This window comes from Aulonocara stuartgranti (assembly GCF_965226115.1).
Source record: "Aulonocara stuartgranti genome assembly, chromosome: 7".
NCBI lineage: Eukaryota > Metazoa > Chordata > Actinopteri > Cichliformes > Cichlidae > Aulonocara > Aulonocara stuartgranti.
The window spans coordinates 44,100,351-44,121,753 of NC_138945.1; the positions used below are offsets into that span (position 1 = coordinate 44,100,351).

At 39.2% G+C, this 21,403-nt stretch overlaps 1 protein-coding gene across 5 annotated transcripts in view; it reads right to left on the bottom strand.

The window, feature by feature from the left end:
• ntrk3a (neurotrophic tyrosine kinase, receptor, type 3a) overlaps window positions 1–17,679 on the bottom strand; it is a 95,687-nt gene extending 78,008 nt beyond the window's left edge. For 4 of the 5 annotated variants that reach the window (XR_014277896.1, XM_082541296.1, XM_082541294.1 and 1 more), the window contains exon 1: window positions 16,324–17,679. Coding sequence is in view for 4 of the 5 variants with exons in the window: in XM_082541296.1 (XP_082397422.1) it covers window positions 16,324–16,580 (257 nt within the window). In the remaining variant the exon portion in view is untranslated. Of the gene's footprint in view, window positions 1–9,230; window positions 9,755–16,323 lie in introns of those variants that run through there. The other variant, XM_082541295.1, reaches the window with a different exon arrangement.
• Between the last annotated feature and the right edge of the window lie 3,724 nt (window positions 17,680–21,403).

Sequence of the window (21,403 nt, forward strand, 5' to 3'; positions counted from 1 at the left end):
AAGTATTATCTTTGCCTTTACAGCTGCCACTTGTCACACTCCCAGACTATTTAGAAACAAATGTTGACCTAAAATTCATACAAGAGCAAGCCTCTGCCTTAGATTACACTTACTGGGAAAATAATGATTGTACCTTAGATAACAGAGACGGCTTATACAAAAACCTTGAGGGTTTGATTGCCCTCCCATCTTCACTACTGCCAATCCTTGTCCGCCATTTTCACGGTGTGAGTCATGTCGGACAAAGAGGGGTAATAGGAGCAATAAAATCAAGATTTGTAATCGAGAAAACATCACACGCAGTAAAACGCATATTAGCAACCTGTCTAACATGTGCACGAACTAATGTAGGAAAACCAAAAGCAAAACATCAGCATTTACCACAACCAGATTTCCCATTTCATACATTACAAATTGATTTTACACACATGCCAGCACAAGGAAGCATCAAGTACTTACTGGTAATAGTGGACCAATTTAGTAAATGGGTAGAAGCTTACCCAACATCAAAAGAAACTGCAGAAGTAGTCTGTCAAAAGTTGTGCAATGAAATAATACCCAGATTTGGAATACCTCACCAAATTAACAGTGATAGAGGACCTTCATTCACATCAGAAGTAATTCAAAAGTGTGCTAAAACTCTAGCAATAGACTGGAAATATCATGTGCCATACCACCCTCAGAGTTCAGGAGTTGTAGAAAGAATGAATAGGACCATAAAAAATCGCCTGACTAAAGCAATGATAGAAACAGGAATGACCTGGATCAAACTACTTCCTCAAATCCTCTGCGAGATTAGAATGACTCCATCCGCAGCAACCAAATTATCTCCATTTGAAATAATCATGGGAAGACCGTTTCCAACACCATGGTCAGCCTCCAGAGGGGCACCGCTATTGGAAGGGGACATAGACACTGCATTGTCTGACTATGTTCATAACCTGGTAGAAACACTGAATAATAACTATCAGAAAGTTTGTCTCTCTCAGCCTCTCCCTTCCATAGATCCAACCCATCCGTGGAAACCAGGAGATGCGGTGTTGGTAAAGTCGCTAAAACCAAGGGCACTCAGGGAGGCCGCGTGTTCCAGCCCCCAGACTGTACTTGCAGTGACGAGAACCAGCATCCTAACAGACGGACAACCTCAGTGGATTCATGCCAGCAGGGTTAAGACCAGCCCCACCAAACCACCTAAGGCGTCGGATCAAGTAGATGACGACTCAGGCGAGCCAGCGCCCGGATCCAATCCACCTACATACACACAATCACTGATTAACACACAACGCCTGAAAGAGCCAAGACTCAGAAAGCCCTTTGATCCCCCGCCTGAACAACAACAAGGTACTCGAACATCCAGCAGGAACAGAAAGCCTAGAGTACCACACAATGTCTAACCTGATAAAGATAGACTCGTTTCATCCTGATAATGGAGAAAATGAAATGCCCATTGTCATCACACGACGCTTATACGGTGTCTCTCGAACCTGGGACCAGGCCAGGAGACGACTAAAGAACTGTCTTTTTTATATATTTAGGTTATTAATCATATCTACTGCATTAACCTCAGATGTTACCAATGATGTTCCTGATGTGTATATTGAACATTAGGTTGTGAACTATTACATTTTATGATTTGCTTTTTATATTATGTTATTACATTTGTGATTTTTCCTTTCTATTTGAGTTATTATTTTAAAAAATAATAAAAGAGGGGAACTGTTAGGTATTTTAGTACCATGGGAGCATTTACTGGATATTGTTTTATAGTGACATTATACAGGAAAACTCTGTCATTCAATAAGGCCCCTTTGTTTTAGTTATTTTTCTCTTTGACCCAAGAATTGATGTGTGAGAATCACAGGCTGGTACAAGGTTGAAATACCACAGAGATCACTCCCTCAGCTACATTAGTTTCTTAATCTTTTAGACGCCTGTTGAAGGCCAAATGGTTTGTTTCAGATTTCACTAATGAAAGAACTCTTCGTTTTGTGCCTTGAAAATATGTCGCTGAGATAATCACAATTGTAGCTGAACTGATAAACTACACAAAGGATGCTTCTTCACCCAAGGGCAGGAAGACGCTGCCTTATCTTGGTCTGTACTGGTTTAAACTGATAAATCTGCTGTCTCATGAATTTTTCCCTCTATATAAACTGTTGTACTTGTGAATAAAGTTGAGTCACTTTGGGAAGACAATCTGAAGCAGTCTCTGTTTTCTTGTTCTCCCAAGCTGCTCCCGAGCTCGTACTAACACGCTGAATGGCATGCTTGAATATTACTTGAGAATATATTTGACTGTGTTACAGACTAAGGGACATTCTCTGCTGATAGGTGAAGGTACATTCTCTGCTGATAGACGTCCACGCCTCGAAGGAAGTCGATCCACGGATTAGGCCCTGGAAACCGTTTCCTTCAATTATGCTGACCTTTTACAGTCAGTTACAATAACTCGCACTGCGTACTAGCTAGCATGACAGAGTTTCTACAGCTGGGTGGGTGCTATGATGCTACTGATGTTGAACTTTATTCACAAGGTTAGTTATTAGAGTTGCCAACCGTCCTGTAAAAAGCGGAATCGTCCTGTATTCAGAGGAAATATTAAGCATTTCGTATTCAGGTGAAAAGAAACAGTTTGTCCTGGACTTCAGCTAGAATGGAAAAAGACACAAAGCTGGAGTTATTCTGCATCGTTACGCTGCACAGCTGCTTCTTCTTCTCTCATTCTCTCCCCCTCTCTCTCCTGTTGCTCCTTCAATCATGACACTGATCAGTGATAAGTGAAAGAAGAACAGAAAGAAGATACCGCCAGATGTCGCGCTAAACAACAGCAGCACGTTTAAGCTTGATCAGCTGTTGTTAGAATTTATTTAATATTAATTTCTAGTATCAGCTGATGTTTGCTGGAGCCACAGCTGTAAAAGCTGCTGGTCATGATACCGGTTTGGTTATCTGGTGAGAGGGAAACATGAAGATGAAACCAGGAGATGTCCTTACTGAATCATCAGAGCTGTGATGGAGAAACAGGTTTACCTTTTAGGTGACATGAATGAGTTGAAGGGAAGTTATGAACTGTTTCTGAGAGACAAATAACACCAGGATCCTTTTTTATGTAGCTGACAGCTGGTAACTGTGCAGGGGCGGGTCTAGCAAAGCTTTGCCAGGGGGGCAGGTAGGGCATTAACAGGGAGAGGGGGACACAAAGAAATACTTTTCTTTCTTATTCTCATTTAAAATCTCTCACTTTTATTAAACTATTATCTGAATCTTACAACCAAAGTTTTTACCTGATGTAAAATGTATAGAAATCATACATATACCAACAAGACAGTGTATATCACTGTCACAACAGCGTTTGTTTTCATTCAAAGGCTTTATGGTTTTTCCTATAATACCTGGTGGGCCGGTCTGTAATCAAAATGCCGGGGACGATTTTATGTTTCTTTAAGCAAGTTCTTCATGACTGAGCCAAGTGTCCTCTTTGTTGGAAATCTAAATATGGTCACCCTAGTTTATTCTATAACATGTCAGATAGTTAGCCCTGTAGCCCAGTTGGTTTCCTCCAGTTATGCTGGCCTCCTGCCACAGTCCAAGGACACTGAAGTGTGACATGTTAGGTTGACTGATTATTCTAACGTTGCTGTAGCAAAATAAATATTTGATAACTTTGAGCAGAGTGGTTGAACTGATGATTGCCATATGACATGGTATAAATACATTAGAGCAGGGATATCAAACTCATTTTACATGGTAGGTCACATACAGCCCACTTTGATATTAAATAGTCGGTTAGATCCCAGTTACCCCTGTACAGGAGGTCTGGACCAGCTCTCCATCTAACGGGTCAGAGTCTCTATATCCCTATGGGTATCACCATATTAGATGAACTGAGACTGATTTAAGCCGGTGTTGATGAGACTCACCATGGTAGACTGACTGGACCAGTGAAACTCTTCTTTGTGTCATTTTAAAGTTTACTTATACATTTAATTTCAATTGGTTGTCTCAGTTTTTCCAAAAGATTAGAAAATACTGCTTTAGTTAATGAAAAGTGTCCGTTTGACGTTTTTGGCTTTAATTTTAAGAAATAAAGGTGTAAAACTGCAGAAGAAGTTTTGGTAGCTCATTGCCCAAACTGTCCTGTAATTACAAAGCTATAGCACATAGAAAGAGAAAATGCTGAACACAGACTTAATTAAAGAGATGAATATTTGGTGGAGATCAGTGAATACTGCACTCTAGAAATTGATCAGCTAGACACAACACCAGTCCAGATATCTCTGAGTATTTCTCTCCATATTGCATATTTACAGCAGACAGTTAAAAAAGTGGTCAACCACATTTTGAGCAGTAGTGCTATTACGTAACCCCCAGGTAAAGCATGCACATACTGTAGTCTTGAGGTTACTAAATATAACAGAAAATGTTCAAACCAACTATTTTTGTGCCCAACAGTACTACTACTGCCTGTCCTTACTCCTCCTCCTCTCTCTAGTCCTCCTTTCTATTTCTACCCCTCTCCTCTTTCCTTCCTTAACTTGGCACTGTTTGAAAAGTCACAAACAAACCATCAATGTTTGCTTGCCAGAAGGAACTGCAATGTTACAGCAGCCTCCTACACACTCTGCCTCCAAAGTGTGAGAAACACAGCCGTAGAGAGAGGGAAAGCAAATTTGGAAAGAAATTCACAGACCGAATGTCATCTGTTTGGTCGTAGGGATGATGACTGCCAAGTGTGGAGCTGAAAGAGCAGTTTATTGCTAAAGTCTTTATTCGTTTCCCTTCTTATTTGATGTAATTACAACAAATATATATCAATATATTGTTTTAAAAAGCACATTTTATTGCACATACAGTGTTGTGCAAAAGTCTTGAGCAATCCCCATTGCTTTGTATTTTACTTACATGGAGCCAGACTCTTAATTAAATAATTCAAGTGATCTTGAGTAACAGTCCAGGTCTGTCAAAGTTTTTCTTTGGACTTTTTCACTTAGTTTATTATTGTGTAATTCATTTATCATTGACCTGAATCACCCAAGCATAAAAAAACACCTAACTCAAGTAATGAACCAATGTGGTGTATGCACAGAACAGTCAACTTGGGATGTCTGTAAATGGACCGATTATTTTACAGTGCTTACTCTACTTGAGCATGCAGAGTGCTTTATATAACATGCCTCATTCACCCATTCATAGAAGCATTTGTTTTATATGTCTTAGTGTTTTTTTTTTAATGTTTTGTTAAACTGTTAAAACATGGGTGATGTCAGCTTAAAAAAAAACTAAAAGCTTTCCACCTTTAAAGTGACCTTGAAATTTTTGGATGGAAAATTTCTAGTTTATTCTCATATTTATATTTAGGTGCTTAGAATTTCACTGTAGGATTTTGTATTTTCTTTTATCTCTTAGGTGAAGGACATATGTGTCAATATGATCTGCTGTAGGCTGCTTAACTATGTTATCTGCCGACTGTTAGGGTGTAGAAGGATGAAACTCCTAGAAAGACCAGTGCCAGGTGCTTCCTGGGACATAGATAGTGTGAGCTCGCTCCCTGTCCAGGAATTGCACAGCAAAAGCTTTGGGGGGGTGGACTGAAAAACCAGTCCCCATGGGACTGAAAAACCATGACTATTAGGCTACAACAGTCATTTTGGGCGATTGTGGCTCAAGAGTTGGCAGTTCGTCTTGTAATCGGAAGGTTGCTGGTTCGAGCCCCGGCTCGGACAGTCTCGGTCGTTGTGTCCTTGGGCAAGACACTTCACCTACCGCCTACTGGTGATGGCCAGAGGGGCCGATGGCGCGATATGGCAGCCTTGCTTCTGTCAGTCTGCCCCAGGGCAGCTGTGGCTACAACTGCAGCTTGCCTCCACCAGTGTGTGGATGTGAGAGTGAATGAATAGTGGAATTGTAAAGCGCTTTGAGGGTCTCGAAAAGCGCTAAATAGATGCAATCCATTATTATTATTATTGTTATTTTAGTATTAGCTAATAAACAATAATTGTATTATATACTACATTAGCTAATATAATATGGTCAACATTACATTTATTGTATTATAATATGAAATATTTTTAATTCTAAATTTACAGTAGTGAAATTGAATTCAAATAGCGAGCTTCAGTAAAAACTCAAGAAAATTCTTGACTTTAAAAAGAACACAAGCTGTGATCAATTGTATGTTTGTGATAAAATAAAGTGTACACTGATACATTAAATATACCTTTATTTCCTGTTAGAAAGCTGAATCATGCCATATCATAACCATGATTTTTGCTGAATGGGTCAAACAGAGATTTTTTAAAATTGTGGAATTGTTATTTATTCACACGTATCAGCATAAATAAAGTGCAAAATATACAAATAAGCATATACATCTCAAAAACACTTCTCAATTTTTGGTTCAAAAATTTAATTTGTTATTTAGTACGGAGGTGTTCAAAAGAAAGGTAGAACAATGAGTCTGTAGCCATCTGTAAAACACGATGGAGGCGCTGACATGTTTTTGGGCTGAATTTCAGCCAGCGTTGTGAAAATTGATGTAATTATATACACAGACAGGTACCGTCAGTTTCTGATCATCCATACAGTGCCAACTGGGAAAGATCTGAAACTTCCCTGTCTGTCATTTTAAACTTCAATTACACATTTAATCCCCGTGATATCTCAGAATAAGAAATAACTGCACGAGTATGTCTATTTTTTTCTAAATCATAAAAAGGATGCTGCTGTAGTCGGTGAATTAAAGCTGTCAGCATGACTCTCTGTGCTTAAACTGTAAGAAATAAATGATTAAGCCATATTCTTAAAAATTAAAACACTCAGTGCTCATCAGTGAACTTCAGGAAAAAGTAATGAAGGTTAGAATTCAGCAAGTCATCTACTATCGATCCCTGGCTACTCCATCGCTATGACAAATATCCTAGGGCAAGATACTAACCCCAATGTCTCAAATTAAAAGTTTGGTGGAGGTGGAATTATGGTGTGAGGGATGTTTTTCAGGAATCCACCTCCCTACTAGCAGTGTATGGAACTCTTAATGCTTTAGCATACCAGGACATTTTGGACAATGTCAGGCTCCCAACTTTGTGGGAACAGTTTGGGAATGGCTCATTCATGTTCCAACATGACTGCACACCAGTGTATAAAGCAAGGCCCATAAACATCTGAGTCAGTTTGGTGTGCAAGAACTTGACTGACCTGCACGGAGTCCTGATCTCAACCCTATAGAACAACTTTGTGATGAATTCGAGTGGATACTGTGAGCCAGGCCTTCTCGTCTAACATCACTGTCTGATCTCACGAATATGTTTATGAAAGAAAGGTCAAAAATTCCCATAAACACACTCCTAAACCATTGTGGAAAGCCTTCCCAGAAGAATTAAACCTGTTATAGCTGCAGGGTGGGCTGACATCCTTTTAAACCCAATGGATTAAGAATAAGATGCCAACTCATGTTAAGATAAATGCAATATAGTGTACATATTATAGATGTTCATATCATGTATGAATTTTAAGGTAAGTTAATCTATCTCTATATCATGTTTCACAAGGATGTTATATGCTTGCATTACCTCTGTCCTGTTAGAGCTAATTTAGCAAAAAATCAGTCTGTTTACATAATATGTAATACATCAGTGTGTCTTTAGCATTAGCATTTAGCATTAGATATCAATTACCAATGAAACATCTCAGAGTATATCACCCACCATCGCTGTAGTCCTGACTCACAAAGTTAAAAAACTTTATCCCGACTGACACCAAAATATTATGGTTCATCCACTGCTCATTGTTTTACTTTCATTTTTGACATGAGTGTCAATTATCTTACCTGTTGACAGGTAGTGATCACATAACAGAGTAAGAAAAACAAAAAAGCAGAAGAGGGGATTAATGACTTAAATCAATAATTTCCATTAATAATTAAAAAGCTCTAAATTTTGGGTTGAAGAGAAGAAGAAGACAAATGTTCAAAACACAGTAAATGGTAAATGTAAATGGTCATCAGTATGCTAAAGAAAGATACATTTTCTTTGAGTATTAATTTAAAGATTTTGTTTAGACTTCATCTGACTTCACCAGCTTAACAAGACTCTAAAGGTCTTTTCACACATGACTATTAGAGGAAACTAGGCTAGAACATTATCTGAAGTTTCCTTTTTTTGCACTTAGCTCACAATAGTCATGTTCCTACTCCTGGAAATACTTTGTCTATTTTAGGCAAAAGTGCTGCCTGGATAGACTGGGCAAGACATAAGACAGGAGCTACAAATAACATGCATGAATTCTCTGGACTGTAACTTGCACTTATTTTATCTTTATTTATACTATTCTCTTATCTGAAGAATGTGAATGTAAAAACCTACAAGCTGCCAATGGAGAGATGCCAAACTGTGTTCATTGTTCTGGTAACAGTGACAATAAAGATCTATCTTATCTTATCTATTATCACACTGCTGCAAATTGAATATCATAGTGATTTTGAAGACCATTTAATACCCATTTGCATTCTCAGATACATCTCCATCACATAATCTCGAGAAAAGTTATAGGCCACGGTATATGTTTTTAGTTGTGGCATTCAATTGTATGAGCCATGATAACATGGTCATCAAGATCACTTAACATAGTGTTTTCACTAAAAAGTCTTAAGATTCAAGAATCCACCCATACAACTGAACACAAATCCCCAAACAAGGCAAATTTGTTTATTTCACTACTTTTGAAATATTTTCACAAGATTACATACAGCATTGTGGTGTGACTTAAAATTTAATTTAAAAGGCTTGTGGTCCAAACAAATTCCAAACGCTGAAGCCAAAGTAGCCACGGCAACCACGACACACCCACAAAGCCTGGGATCAGCTGTTCTCTAAAATTACTTTGCATTCAGCAGGAGGAAACACTGTCAGCAGAGCTGTCCAGTGCTGGTTTTCAGCAACCCTCGAAACCTGCTTCTAAGAGCTGCTGGTGAGGAAATTCTTGGCTATTATTACCACATGATTCCAAATTTAGTACTAATCAAGTCACTATATCCATACCAGAACCTATTGACACAAGCTCGGGCAAAATGTCACTTGACTGCATTGATGACATTGGACCTGCCACATATATCAGTAAACTTGACATGTTGAAAGGATATTGGCAAGCTTGTAAACAAAGCACTGTGTGATGTGCCAAACTGCAGAGTATATCTTTATGAGGTCATCGTGCACTCCAATCATTGGGCTGACCACCTTGCTACTTTCATATGCAGAGGATGCCCGGCTTTCTCCATAATGTCCTGCAGTTTCTTTAATGTCCTCTGCTCTGCCACTGTCACCAGAGTGTCCAGCTTCATGCCAACCACAGAGCCAGCCTTCCTGATTAGTTTTTCCAGCCTGGATGAGTCCTTCTTTGCTGTGCTGCTCCCCCAGTAAACCACAACATAGAATAGTACTCCGGCAACCACTAACTGGTAAAACATCCTCAGGAGCTTCCTGCAGTAGTTCAGTCTCCTGAGGGAGTACAGTCTGCTTTGGGCTTTTTTAATACAGGTGCAGTGTGTTGCATGACCAGTTCAGTTTTTTGTCCAAACATAGCCCGAGGAACTTGTACAGGGTGAGTCTTGGCTGATGCACTGTCATGTGCCCTATGATCTTGATCTCATCTTGCTTGGACTTGTAAGGGCATGTGTCTTGCAGACTGTTTGTTTTTTCCCTGCCTTTGTTTTCCGTTTCTCCATAGGTACACAGAATGCAGGCTGGTGCCGATTTGGAATCCCCAGCTAACTGGAGGGAGGAGAATTTGAAAGGACCAACCTGGATTGAGGACTCCATGGTGTCCTGGGACAGCCTCAGGACAGCTGAGATATTACATATCTCGGCTGTCCTGGGAAAGCCTAGGTGTTACCCCAGATAAGTTGGAGGAGATGGCTGGGGAGAGGGAGATTTGGGCATCACAAACTGCTTCTGGATAAGCAAAAGAAAATAGATGGATGGCATTTACCTTTTTTTACATAATATATTTGAATCACCTCCTTCCATCTCACTTTGAGACTGCAGTGGTTACTGCAGCCATTATATATAGACTTAGACTTGACTTTTTTAGACATTAATCCCACAATGGGGATATTGGGGATATTCACATTACAGCAGCACAAGGGTCAGCAACAAAATGTGAATTAGAACTATAAAGGACTGCAACCGTTTATCGAGTAATTGGAATAACTCAATTATAAAGAATCCTCAACACAATGTTTTTGCTTTGATGTTTTGTTAAACGGACAGCTCTATATCATCATGTGAATGCAATCATTTCATTTTCCATTGCAACTAAAAAGAGATGTGCATTAGACATGCATCAAGGAGCAGTGTGTGAATAAAAAGTCTGACAACATTAGGCCCATGCAGCCCCCAGTTTTTAAACAAAAAGATGGATAACACAGATAAACGGCAGCAGTGACAATCATGCCGTCATAGTTGAACATGGAGCCAGAGTGCATCTGCACACACCCCGTAAAGAGCAAAGACGCGGAGCTGTTACTGAGACAGTCACTTCAGGTGGAGTGAAAGAAAAGTTTTTTCCAGCATCCCAATGAGCAGCACAGCTATCACCATCAAGATGTTTACTTGGAAAAAGCTAGCTTCATCAAACCACCTGTTTAATAAGCTCTGATGTGAAGGAAAGTGAACTTCATTTCTTATACACAGCAAAAATCTACAGTAAAGCTACAGAAGTTACATTAAAATATACAGAACTGTTAATTTTAGTCAAATAAAATATTACATTTTACATGGCAGCGATACCTGCAAGCAGAACAAGGAGGAGTGAGTATAAACGGCGGCATTGGGTGTACTAGACCATATTTATTTCAAAGCTTTTGAAACATTTTTCAGATATAAAGTAAAATAATGTAAATATCACATTTATTAAATTGTTTTAATATTTTAAAAATTCAAAAATAAAAGCTTTTTTTTCCCCACAGGCCAATAAAATTCTACATGGATCAGTAAAACTCTGGGCCACTGACTCAGGGCTGTTGGGTTGGACACTTAGCTATTATTAACATTAATTATTAACATCTACACCAACATAATGTCTGTTTTCAGCACAAAAATGTTGCATTAAAACACCGGGCAGACTTGAGAATGCTGAGATGCTGCCTTTGTTTATTGCAGCCGCCACATACTCCTTTAAAGGCGTACAGACACAAACTCATTCACTTACACACTTAAATATGCAGAAACACACACACTAAATCCACATCATCCAGGAGATACAACACTGTCAGAACTCTTTTTGCTCCTATTAATGTAAGACCGTTTTCCAAGAAGAACAAATTCAGGTAATTTTTATGGCTTAGTTTATTTTACTTGACTTAACCTTAAAACTTGAAATATAATAAAAATTAAATAAATAAATAAATAAATAAATAAGAAAACATGGTGTACAATAGTAAAACTATTTGGTAGTGATCAGAACTATCTATGCATAACAGTTTGTTCAGTGACCTCCTTTACACCACAACTTCAGAAGTCTCCAGTTTGCAGCCAATCACAGAAAAATCTGTCCTGATCAGTTTATTAGTCTGTTGGTGAGTATACTGTGTACACACCACAACTGACTGACAGGAAATAGCCATGTTTTTACATTAAAGGAGCTCAGTGTACTTAGGAAACAGAGTCTGCTAATCCACTTCTTTTTTTAACTTTATTTAATCAGGAAGTGAATATCTGGAGACAGAGAATATCCTTTGTGAGTGTGTACTGGGTTGGCATGGGAAGCATTAATCTAGCCTAATTTTTTTAATACCCCTGAAGGCAATGAATGTGTGTAAGGGCCATAGTGTGTAGAGTGTGTTGTGGGGAAAAGCAGCAGAGGGCTGTGAACCAAAAGTGTTTTAAAAATCGTTCAGCTTTTCTGCTCCCTTCAGGTTTCCTTGCTGGTGCCGGTTATTGTCCGTCACCTTAAAACCAGTGATTTTCTTCATTTCACTCCACACATCCCTCACACTGTTCTGCTCATACTGTCCAGCTTCCTCTTGCAGGAGTCCTCAGTTTCACCCTTAGGTCGTACTATGCTCTCCTCAGTTTGTCCCCATCTTCAGAAATTCAGGTTTTCTTCTTAAAATAATAATATCTTAAATTATAGTTTGTTTGTTTTTAAATTGTTTTAAATTGTCTTACAGCCATGGTTGGTAAGATGGTATGTTCACAGAATTTGATACATTTAAACTGTACTCCCTATGTGGGTCACATTGTACATTCCAGTCTGTAGTCCTCAAAGCCTAACCCATCCTACTCATGCCAAGATATTACTGTTATTATCATTATTATTATTAAATCACAATTCAATTACAAAAAAACTGTTTTCCAGATAACAGATACTTTATTTACTCTCTGACTTACTGTGACATATCAGACATCTCTTTGTTCTCTGCATAATCTGTAATTTCAGTTAGTGCATTAGTGAAGAACTTATTGACTTTATCTTCATGGTCATAAATGACAGCATTTTAATATTGATGTCAGCACAGTATTGATGTTGTGTCATAATGTCTTTCAAAAACAGCTCAGTTAAATACATAAAGGCATGAAAAAGAGGACACAGTCACATGTTTATTGTCAGTATGACTGTTTAATGAATACAGCTCTTAAAGTCAGCATGTTGGTTTGTTCACAGCAAATAATTAATGATTTTAAATTAGTCGTTGGTTGATTTTCCTGGCACTTTTCCATCATCATAAATTTCAGAAATCTACTATATATATCCACTGAATTTATTTTAACTTTAAACAATGGCTGCTAAAGGGGGAAAAGTGCCAGAAACCATGATAATTTAGTGGCAATGAATTATATTAAACCTTAAATACTTTTCTCTGAAATTAAACTTAAAATGAAATAGACAAAAATCCAAAGTAAAAATTATCCCCCCAAAAATTTAAATTCAAAGCCAAATATATTAAATCGTGAATTTACTTCAAATTAAAGATAACCCAAACCTACTAAAAAGTACATTCTTACACAATAAATACAATTATTCATGATGATTTGTGCCAATTTGACCATTTTATTAATCAAGTTACCGTAACCACCCAGGATATGCTGGTGGTCTCGTAGTTAAACGAAGCTCCTTTCAGAAATGAAAAGATGCTTTTATTCACGTTAATATCCTGACATGACTTCAAATAAACTTTATTTCCTGTACTTACACACACTTTATCTCATATTATTACATGTTAAAACTCAACCCCTCACTTAACTGTGTGGGATATGCAACTGAAACCAATCCTGTGTTTTTCAACCAGTTTTCCACTATTGTGCTGATGAGCACACGGAACAATGGAGCTGACATCTGACACTACACATGCTTCACTTATTCTGCTTAGGCTTCCTGGCTATTATTATTATTATTATTATTATTATTATTATTATTATTGCAAGTAAAACTGCTTTTTTACACGGTTCCCTTATTTTTCCGGGTGTAGCGATCAGTGTTGGAGAAGCAGGAGGGAATTCGATGTTCAGCAGCTCCTTTGATCAGTAATAATTTTTCAGAAAACCAGGTTAATAATGAAGTGAGGTTTTGTGCTCACAAAATAATCTGTGCGTGTAGCAATGTGTTCTGCCATCTTGTTGTAGACTGGCCACAGTTTACAAACTCTTCCCGTTCTTATTAATTACTGTGTGTTTTACTGTAGTGTGTGTACAAGATGTGTGTTTTGTTGGCTACATAAGAGATAAAAACAAAGAACCTACAGATGCTGTGACAGTCAGGTCCACTTCAGTCCACAACAACAACATGATGGACCACAGCCTGTGCGCACGCGTGTATGTGTATGTGCATTATCCCTGAGCCCTTGAGCACATGTGTATGTGTGTGAATGTGAGGTGAGGTTTTGTAGTTTAAAATCACTTTGACTGGTCACTGAGATTAGGACTGTCCACGTAAACTTTACCTAATACTAGAGTGGACTTTATATTAAAAGGAAAGGGTTTATAGCAAAGCTCTAATATAAACTGTCAGTGCTGCAGCAGGTGCACTCCTGACAACTAGAGGAGACAAGAGGCAGTAATGATCTGGATCTTCTGATCAAAGTGACTGCAGTGCCACTCCCAAAGCAGGATGTCCACTCAGCATGACCTACGTTCTCAAAGAGGCTCTGGAAGAATATGACAAGGAGAGAAGACACCACATCTTCTCAGATAAAACCAATCTGTAGTTAATGAGGAAGAGTTATCAGAGCATCAGGAAAATTTATATATTTATATACTAACCCCGACACTACAACCACACTCACCCTTAGAGGACTTTGACCACACCATTTTGGGGTTCAGTATGTCACCCATGGACATTTCAACATATATTTGATTTAATGAATTAGGATTTAAAGCATCACCCTTCCAGCTAATGGATGAGCTGGTCTACCTCCTGGGCAAAGTGACTGATTGAATTCACAGTAAGGAAACATACTGTACAGCGAAAGTCAGTGTGATTTGACAAATGCAGCCATGGCATATGCTGAACTAAGCAGGCCACCAAAAAGAGCACGAGCAATGCTGAGCAAGAGACTAAAGGCTCAGAAGAAGACTGGACTTTGGTTTAGTCACAGACCAGTAACTAAACACTATCCCTAAACTTAGACAGAGTGCTACATTTATTTATTTATACAAAAAGCCACATTAACCCACTCACACACACATCTCAGTCGTTGTGTCCTTGGGCAAGACACTTCACCTACCGCCTACTGGTGTTGGCCAGAGGGGCCGATGGTGCGATATGGCAGCCTCGCTTCTGTCAGTCTGCCCCGGGGCAGCTGTGGCTACAACTGTAGCTGCCTCCACCAGTGTGTGGATGTGAGAGTGAATGAATAGTGGCATTGTAAAATGCTTTGAGGGTCTCGAAAAGCGCTATATAAATGTAATCCATTATTATTATTATTATTATTATTATTACAACATTTCCTCACCAAAGAAATGAATATAAATTTAGTTATATTAAAACCTTATGATATACTGAGGACTGTTTGCCACTCTCTTCCAAAGCAAGAAGAAAGTTTTTGAGAAAAATTCACTTGTGGTCTGATGTGGTCAGTTTTCAGTATCTGCCCAGATAACATTTTTCATGGATATCTGGATGGCTGGTTGGCTCTTCATCTTAAAGAAACAGACTTCTGCACTAAAATTTGCTTAATATTATCTGAGTCATGACTGTTCTTATAATGCAATAAAAAAGCTATTTGGAAACATCTGGACCTATTACCTCTCACGCTGGACTGTTTCCTATAAAACCATGGCATTTAGCAATGTTATGCAGGAACAGCTAAGGGAGAGGCACACTTTCCATCAACAGATGGCTATGTTTAAAAGTATCAAATATATTCATGCATTTCAGATTTCCATTTCCTATATAAATTGATTCATTCACATCTTTTAGATCAGTTCGGAATTCGGAATTTGAACACTTGAATTTGAACACTTGAACACTTGTGGCATACCAAAGACCTGTTTAATACCCTAAACACAGACAAAGATCAAGCCTCCTCATGTGAGATAAACCATATTCATCATCATTCTAATCTTTTTAGACCTGCTCAATTCTTTTACATTTAGATTACTCATTTATTTTACAAGAAATTAATAACAGAATGTAATTTTTATAAAGTAACTCCAGACCTGCCAGCTCTGCTTGTTCTGATGGGGTTTTACCATCACCATTAATCACAGTGTACGGTTCCCGAAAGTGAGGAACCACTGCACATGTGCACAGATGAAGGGAAGTTTTGGAGAAGACTGAAGTTTCTCAAAAAATGTTTAAGAGGATGTTTAAGATGGTTCATTATAAAGTCCTGAATAAAGCAGGTACATTTATTATTTGAGTCAAGTGGAACATTTATTTGCATAATCATTCTTCGGTATTCTGAGCCTGGATCCCTGAGTCATCTGGATCATTATTGATGTTGCTGTTATTCATAGTAATATTTATTAATAGTATCATTAACAAGAAGAAGAATCATTTTATTTTATTTCATTTTATTTTTTTTATTTTTTTATATATTTTAAGTATTATATTTAAAATTTGCCAGATTTTCAAAAAGTTTACATTTTTTGAACAATTCTGTGATTTCAATTTTATTCTATGAAAAGAAAAACACCAGAACTGTTTGAACCAGGAATCTCGCCTTTTTGCCCCAACCGATGAACCATCACTCATTTCTGTAGCTGGATCTTATCGTGGGTTTTTAGTCCACTTGTTAAAAAAAAAAAAACTATAATAAATTCACCAATTAAAAGGACAAAACTTCTCTTAAATATCCTTAAAGCTTTGATCTAGAGAAGCAGCACTCACATGGAGGTGATGTTCTGGAAAAGATCCTCGATGCTCCCGGTATTATTCCCAGCATTCCCGGTCCCCTGGAAGGACAGCAGCGGGAAGAACTGGCTGTTGTCGGACTTACTGCAGAAGATTTCAGTGGGAGAGCAGGTGCAGGTGGGGGGACAGTCCAACAAGGAGCTCGGGCAGCTGTGAAAGAAAACGCTGAGCAGAACGGAAACCTTCCAGCAGCACCGGATCCCGAGAAGGCGACGCGCGCCGAACAAATCCATGCTGTCACGATTCAGTCCCAGATTCCAACTTTGAAGCTGAACGAGAATGAAAATGACTAAAAATGAAAATGACTCAGTCCGTCAGAGTCTGAAGCCGTGTGAACGCTGCGCTCGCCTTATTCCGCTCAGTGGAGTCCAAACGGTCAAAGCTGTAAACATCTCCCTCCGTGTGTTCACGCGTGTCTGAGTGTGCGCGTGCTTGTGGGGGTATCAGAGGTTTTAATGATGCCAGTCACGCCCCCCTCCCTGCTCGTCACACCAACAACGTTTGGATGGAACAAAGAGGACAAAATAAGAAAAATCCAGAATATTCTCCCGCTGTTTGATGTGTACGGTCGCAGTGAGCATTTCTCTCATTTTCATCTCCTTTTTGAGTCATCTGTCCATCTCTCAGTCTCTCCCACACACTCTCTCTCTTTCTCTCTCGCTCCCCGTGGCGTTTCTTCCACCAGGGGTCGAGTGAGAGAGAGAGAGGCCCCATCCTCTGAGTCCACCTGCTGGGCAGAGGAGCGCAGTGGACACGCGTCAGCTTTGCTTTTGTGCGCACGCACACACACGAGCGAGAGAAAGAGAGAGAGATTCACACTGCTCTGATCAGGCTGAGTTACAGTAAAGAACAGTTTAAATAGCAATTGGGATAAATATGACGCCGAGTTCGTGATTATCAGACACATATGTGTGTTATATTATCTCCATCAAGCTCTCGAACTGTTGTAAAATGAGCAGCTACTCTTTCTCAGGTGACGGTGCAAGAGTAAAGGTTTGGTTAGGTGGATGAAAGCTGGCCTTTGAGGCAGCTGCGCTGTGACCGCTGAGCCACAGCGCTCCCTGTTTGGCCTGACTGAAACTATAGCATTATGTGACCACTAGAGGTCCCTGAATGACAGAGTGTAGCTGTGGGATCATACAGGCTTAGTTTTCCTTTCTAACATAATGTATAGCTCCAGTTTTGGAGCATACTGTGATCTACGTGTAAGTATATGTGTCTGCATACGTGTTGGATCCCAAGGAGATGTTACACAGATTCTCCTCCCCTGCAGATCATGTCCTGTGGAAATCACAGTTCACCTGGAAATGTGTCCACACATATTACCCCCATATTCTGTTCTCCACACACTCTCACTCAACAATAAACGGTCTATACAAAGCATCTCGTGAATGTTAATGTAGAGCAATGAGCCTGCTGACCATTATTCTTCCATTCATGTTTTCCTCTGTCTCCGTTTAATCACAGCTTATCAAACTGATCGTCAGGCAGTTTTCCTCCATCCAGGGATATCAGTTGAAAATGTGACTTTCATCTCATAGTCACTTGGCCTGTAATATTAAAAGGACTCATAAGGAGGATATCCACTTTAATGACTGTTTGAGACCTATCACTAGTTTTATGTACAGATGGCAAATTTACACCGAGGGGGAAGAGTTTGTGTGGGAGCCACCACAGTGTCTCTAGTGGGCTCTTTCTACCCGATGGCACAGTCATGTTCACTGGTATGTGTATAAAATTTGAAAAAATTACCAACACTAGGAGTGGTGTATATTTGTATATCAATATATTCCACGTATACTCGCAATTGATATCAGGGGCAGACAAAACAGAATGATGATGCATCCTGTATCATCCTGGAGGTCAAAGGAGGTCAAAAAGATATTTAAAAAAAACAACCTGGTTGGAATAAATCTTTATCAAATCTCAGTATCATTTATGAAATTAATTTTCTCTCTCTTTTATAGAGTATCAATGATATAAATTCTGATCAAAATATCTCAACAACAACTATAGGCAGGGCAGTGCGTGTGAGTGTTGGGGGAGCCTGACCTCCATAGGCAGTATCTTTCATTGCAGCTATGAAGCAAATTTCCAGACATGAAGTGAATGCAAAAGAATTGAAAGCATACTTATTGCCCAATTTACTCGCATTTTAAAACAAGTCGAGTCAGTTTGACTTGTATTCCATTACAATCGAGTACCATCTAATGTGTATTGGCTCGTTACAGCAATGCGGCGAAATATTTGTATGCGACATGAATGCCGCAACAAAGGTGGATCTTGAGGCAACGGTATACCTGCTGCTTGGTCTGTTGTTTTTGGTCAGGCTCGATGACCACAGTGTTGTTTTTGTGCAGCTGTTTCCTTCATTGCCGAGTTTCAAAAATGGTGGTTTGATTTTTCTCAAAGACACGCTCTCATGACTCATCGAGTGACGCCACTGACTAGCCAATCGGCACGTAGGCTGTGAATGTCACATTTTTTGGATCGTTCAAACCACTTCAAGTAGCTACTAAAAAAGTAGCTGGTATGAGGGACTATCATCAAATGGAAAACCCTAAAAACTGTATCAAGCCATTAGGTAGTAATGGAAAAAAAGTTATAAGTGACAATTCAGGGTCACCTGATCCAGCCCTAATTATATACTTTATTAAAAAGGAAGTTTTTAACCGTATTCTTTGAGTAGAGTAGTAGAGAGGGTTTTTGTCCTGTGAATTCAAACTGGAAGCTGGTTTCACAGAAGGAAGCCTGGAAGCTGAAGGCTCTGCCCGCCATTCTCCTTTTAATACCCAAAGCACCACAAGTAAGCTTGCAGTCTGAGAGAAAAGTGCTTTATTGGGGTGATACCATGAGGTCTTTTAGATTAGATTAAGCTTGATTATTCAAGGCCTTGTATGCAAGAAGTAGGATTTTAATTTCTATTCTGGATTTACCAGGGAGCCAATGAAGAGAAGCCCGTATAGAAATATACTCTTCTGTTTCTAGTCTATTTCAGTTCTCTTAGTGCAACATTTTGGATCAAGGGAAGGCTTTTAGTGAGTTTTAAGGCAACCCAATAATAATCAATTATAATAGTTCAGCCTAGAAATAATAAAATTAACTACTTTTGTTACCATCACTCTGTTTTACTAATAGGAAGCTCTATAGTAGGGTACAGGAAAGGAGAGCTAATTAGTCAAACTTCAGATTAAGGAGGAACGATGTCATTTTCATCTTAGTTGAGGAATGTAAACCAGTTCTTTATCCTCTTCAGGATATTCAAATATGCATGGGAGTTCGCCCATCCAGTCCACATGTGTTTTGTGGACTTGGAGAAGACACTGAACTGCATCTCTTGGGGGACCCTGTGGGGGGTCCACTGCTATGAGCCTTTCAGTCACTGTATAACCATTGCAAGACTAGGCCCACATTGCTGCAAATAGTTGGATCTTGTTGGATCTCTTGCTTACGAGTGAGGGGGAGGAGAGCAGAAGATTGAGAGATAGATTGGAGCCAAGTCTGATGTGGATGTTGCACCAGTCTTTCCTGTTGAAGAAAGACATGAGCATAAAATAAAGCTGTTGGTTTACTGGTCAATCTATATCTTCACCCTCACCTATGGTCATTAGCTCTGAGTAGCAACTGAAAGAATGAGATTGCTGATACAAGTGGCAGATATGAGCTTAGTCAGGATTGCTGGTTTCTCTCTTAGAGATATGATGAAGAGTGCAGTCATTCAATAGAGGGTCAGATTAGAGCTACTGCACTTCCACATCGAAAGGAGCCAGTTGAAGAGGTTCGGACATCTGACTAGGATGGCTTCTGGGCAACTCCTGATTGAGGTGCTCTGGGAATATCCTACTGGAAGGTGGCCCCAGGGCAGAACCAGGACCGGCTTGAGATATTAGATCTCTCAGCTGGCCTGGGAAAGCCTTGGTGTTTCCCCCCGATAAGCTGGAATAGTTCGCTGGGGAGAGGAAGGTCTGGGCGTCCTTGGTTAGGCTGCTACCTCCGCGACCCAACCCTGGGTGAGCATAAAAAAAATGGATGTATGGATCGATAGATGGATGGAGTTTTTAAAACCTTATTGTTGTCATTGTCCCTCAGTCCTCCAGGTTTGTCTTCTTTATATTTCTCCCCCTTGATTTTTTTCCTCTTTGTGCTCGTTTGTTTGTGTCTGTGTTTGTGGGCGAGACTCAATGCAACAATCAACCACCCATTTCTGAAGGTCGCATCAGGGAGCCACTACTTAAGGTAGTAGCTGATAGTCATGCTTTGCATCATTGAACTACTCAGTTAAACACTGGCTCTTACTTCTATGTGTGTGTCTGCCTCTCGTGTCTCACGAATTCTTACCCTGTGTTTTACTCTGTACAAATCCCCGGATTCCCTTCTCTGGTGTGCTGAGCTTGACGTTTGAGAGCGAGTGTTACCTGTAAATATTGAATGTGTAGATTCCCTACCTCCCTGGACCCGCCTGGAGCACTATTCCCCTGTTGCATTGTTCACGGTGTAAATATCTATTCACTGGAAATAAAAGCCCTGAACTGTGGTCTTCTAAACCCTGCATCTGAGTCCTACCTGCCCATTAGCCTTGATAATTTTAGTGTATTATGAGTCTTAGGTATTTGTATTATTGGCTTTTTGGTGTTGTCTCACCTTTATTATTTTTCTAAAGAGGAGTTTTTAAAATTTGAATTAAGTTAAATTTAAATCACACGTTAGTAGAATTTCCTGTTTCTGTTTCTTTTGCTAGGCTTCTGGCTTTTGAAAAATTAAGAGGAAGAAAAGAAAAATTGTCTTTGCTAATGTCATACTATAAGCTGTGCACCTGTTTTTTGTTTTAATTAAATTTAATTTTAGTTTGTTCTTACTGTAAATCACTATATATCTATATTTATTCCACTTAGGTTTTGGGCTAAAAGGGTTTGGTGCCACCCATTCTGATGAAATCAATCAGATGTTAATGTCATGACTTCTTAATGTACCTATGACCATAATGCATTATGGATGAGCCATTGATTCCTAATGGCTGGTTAATGTAGAGCATGTGACCAGGCTGTGGTTTCATGAT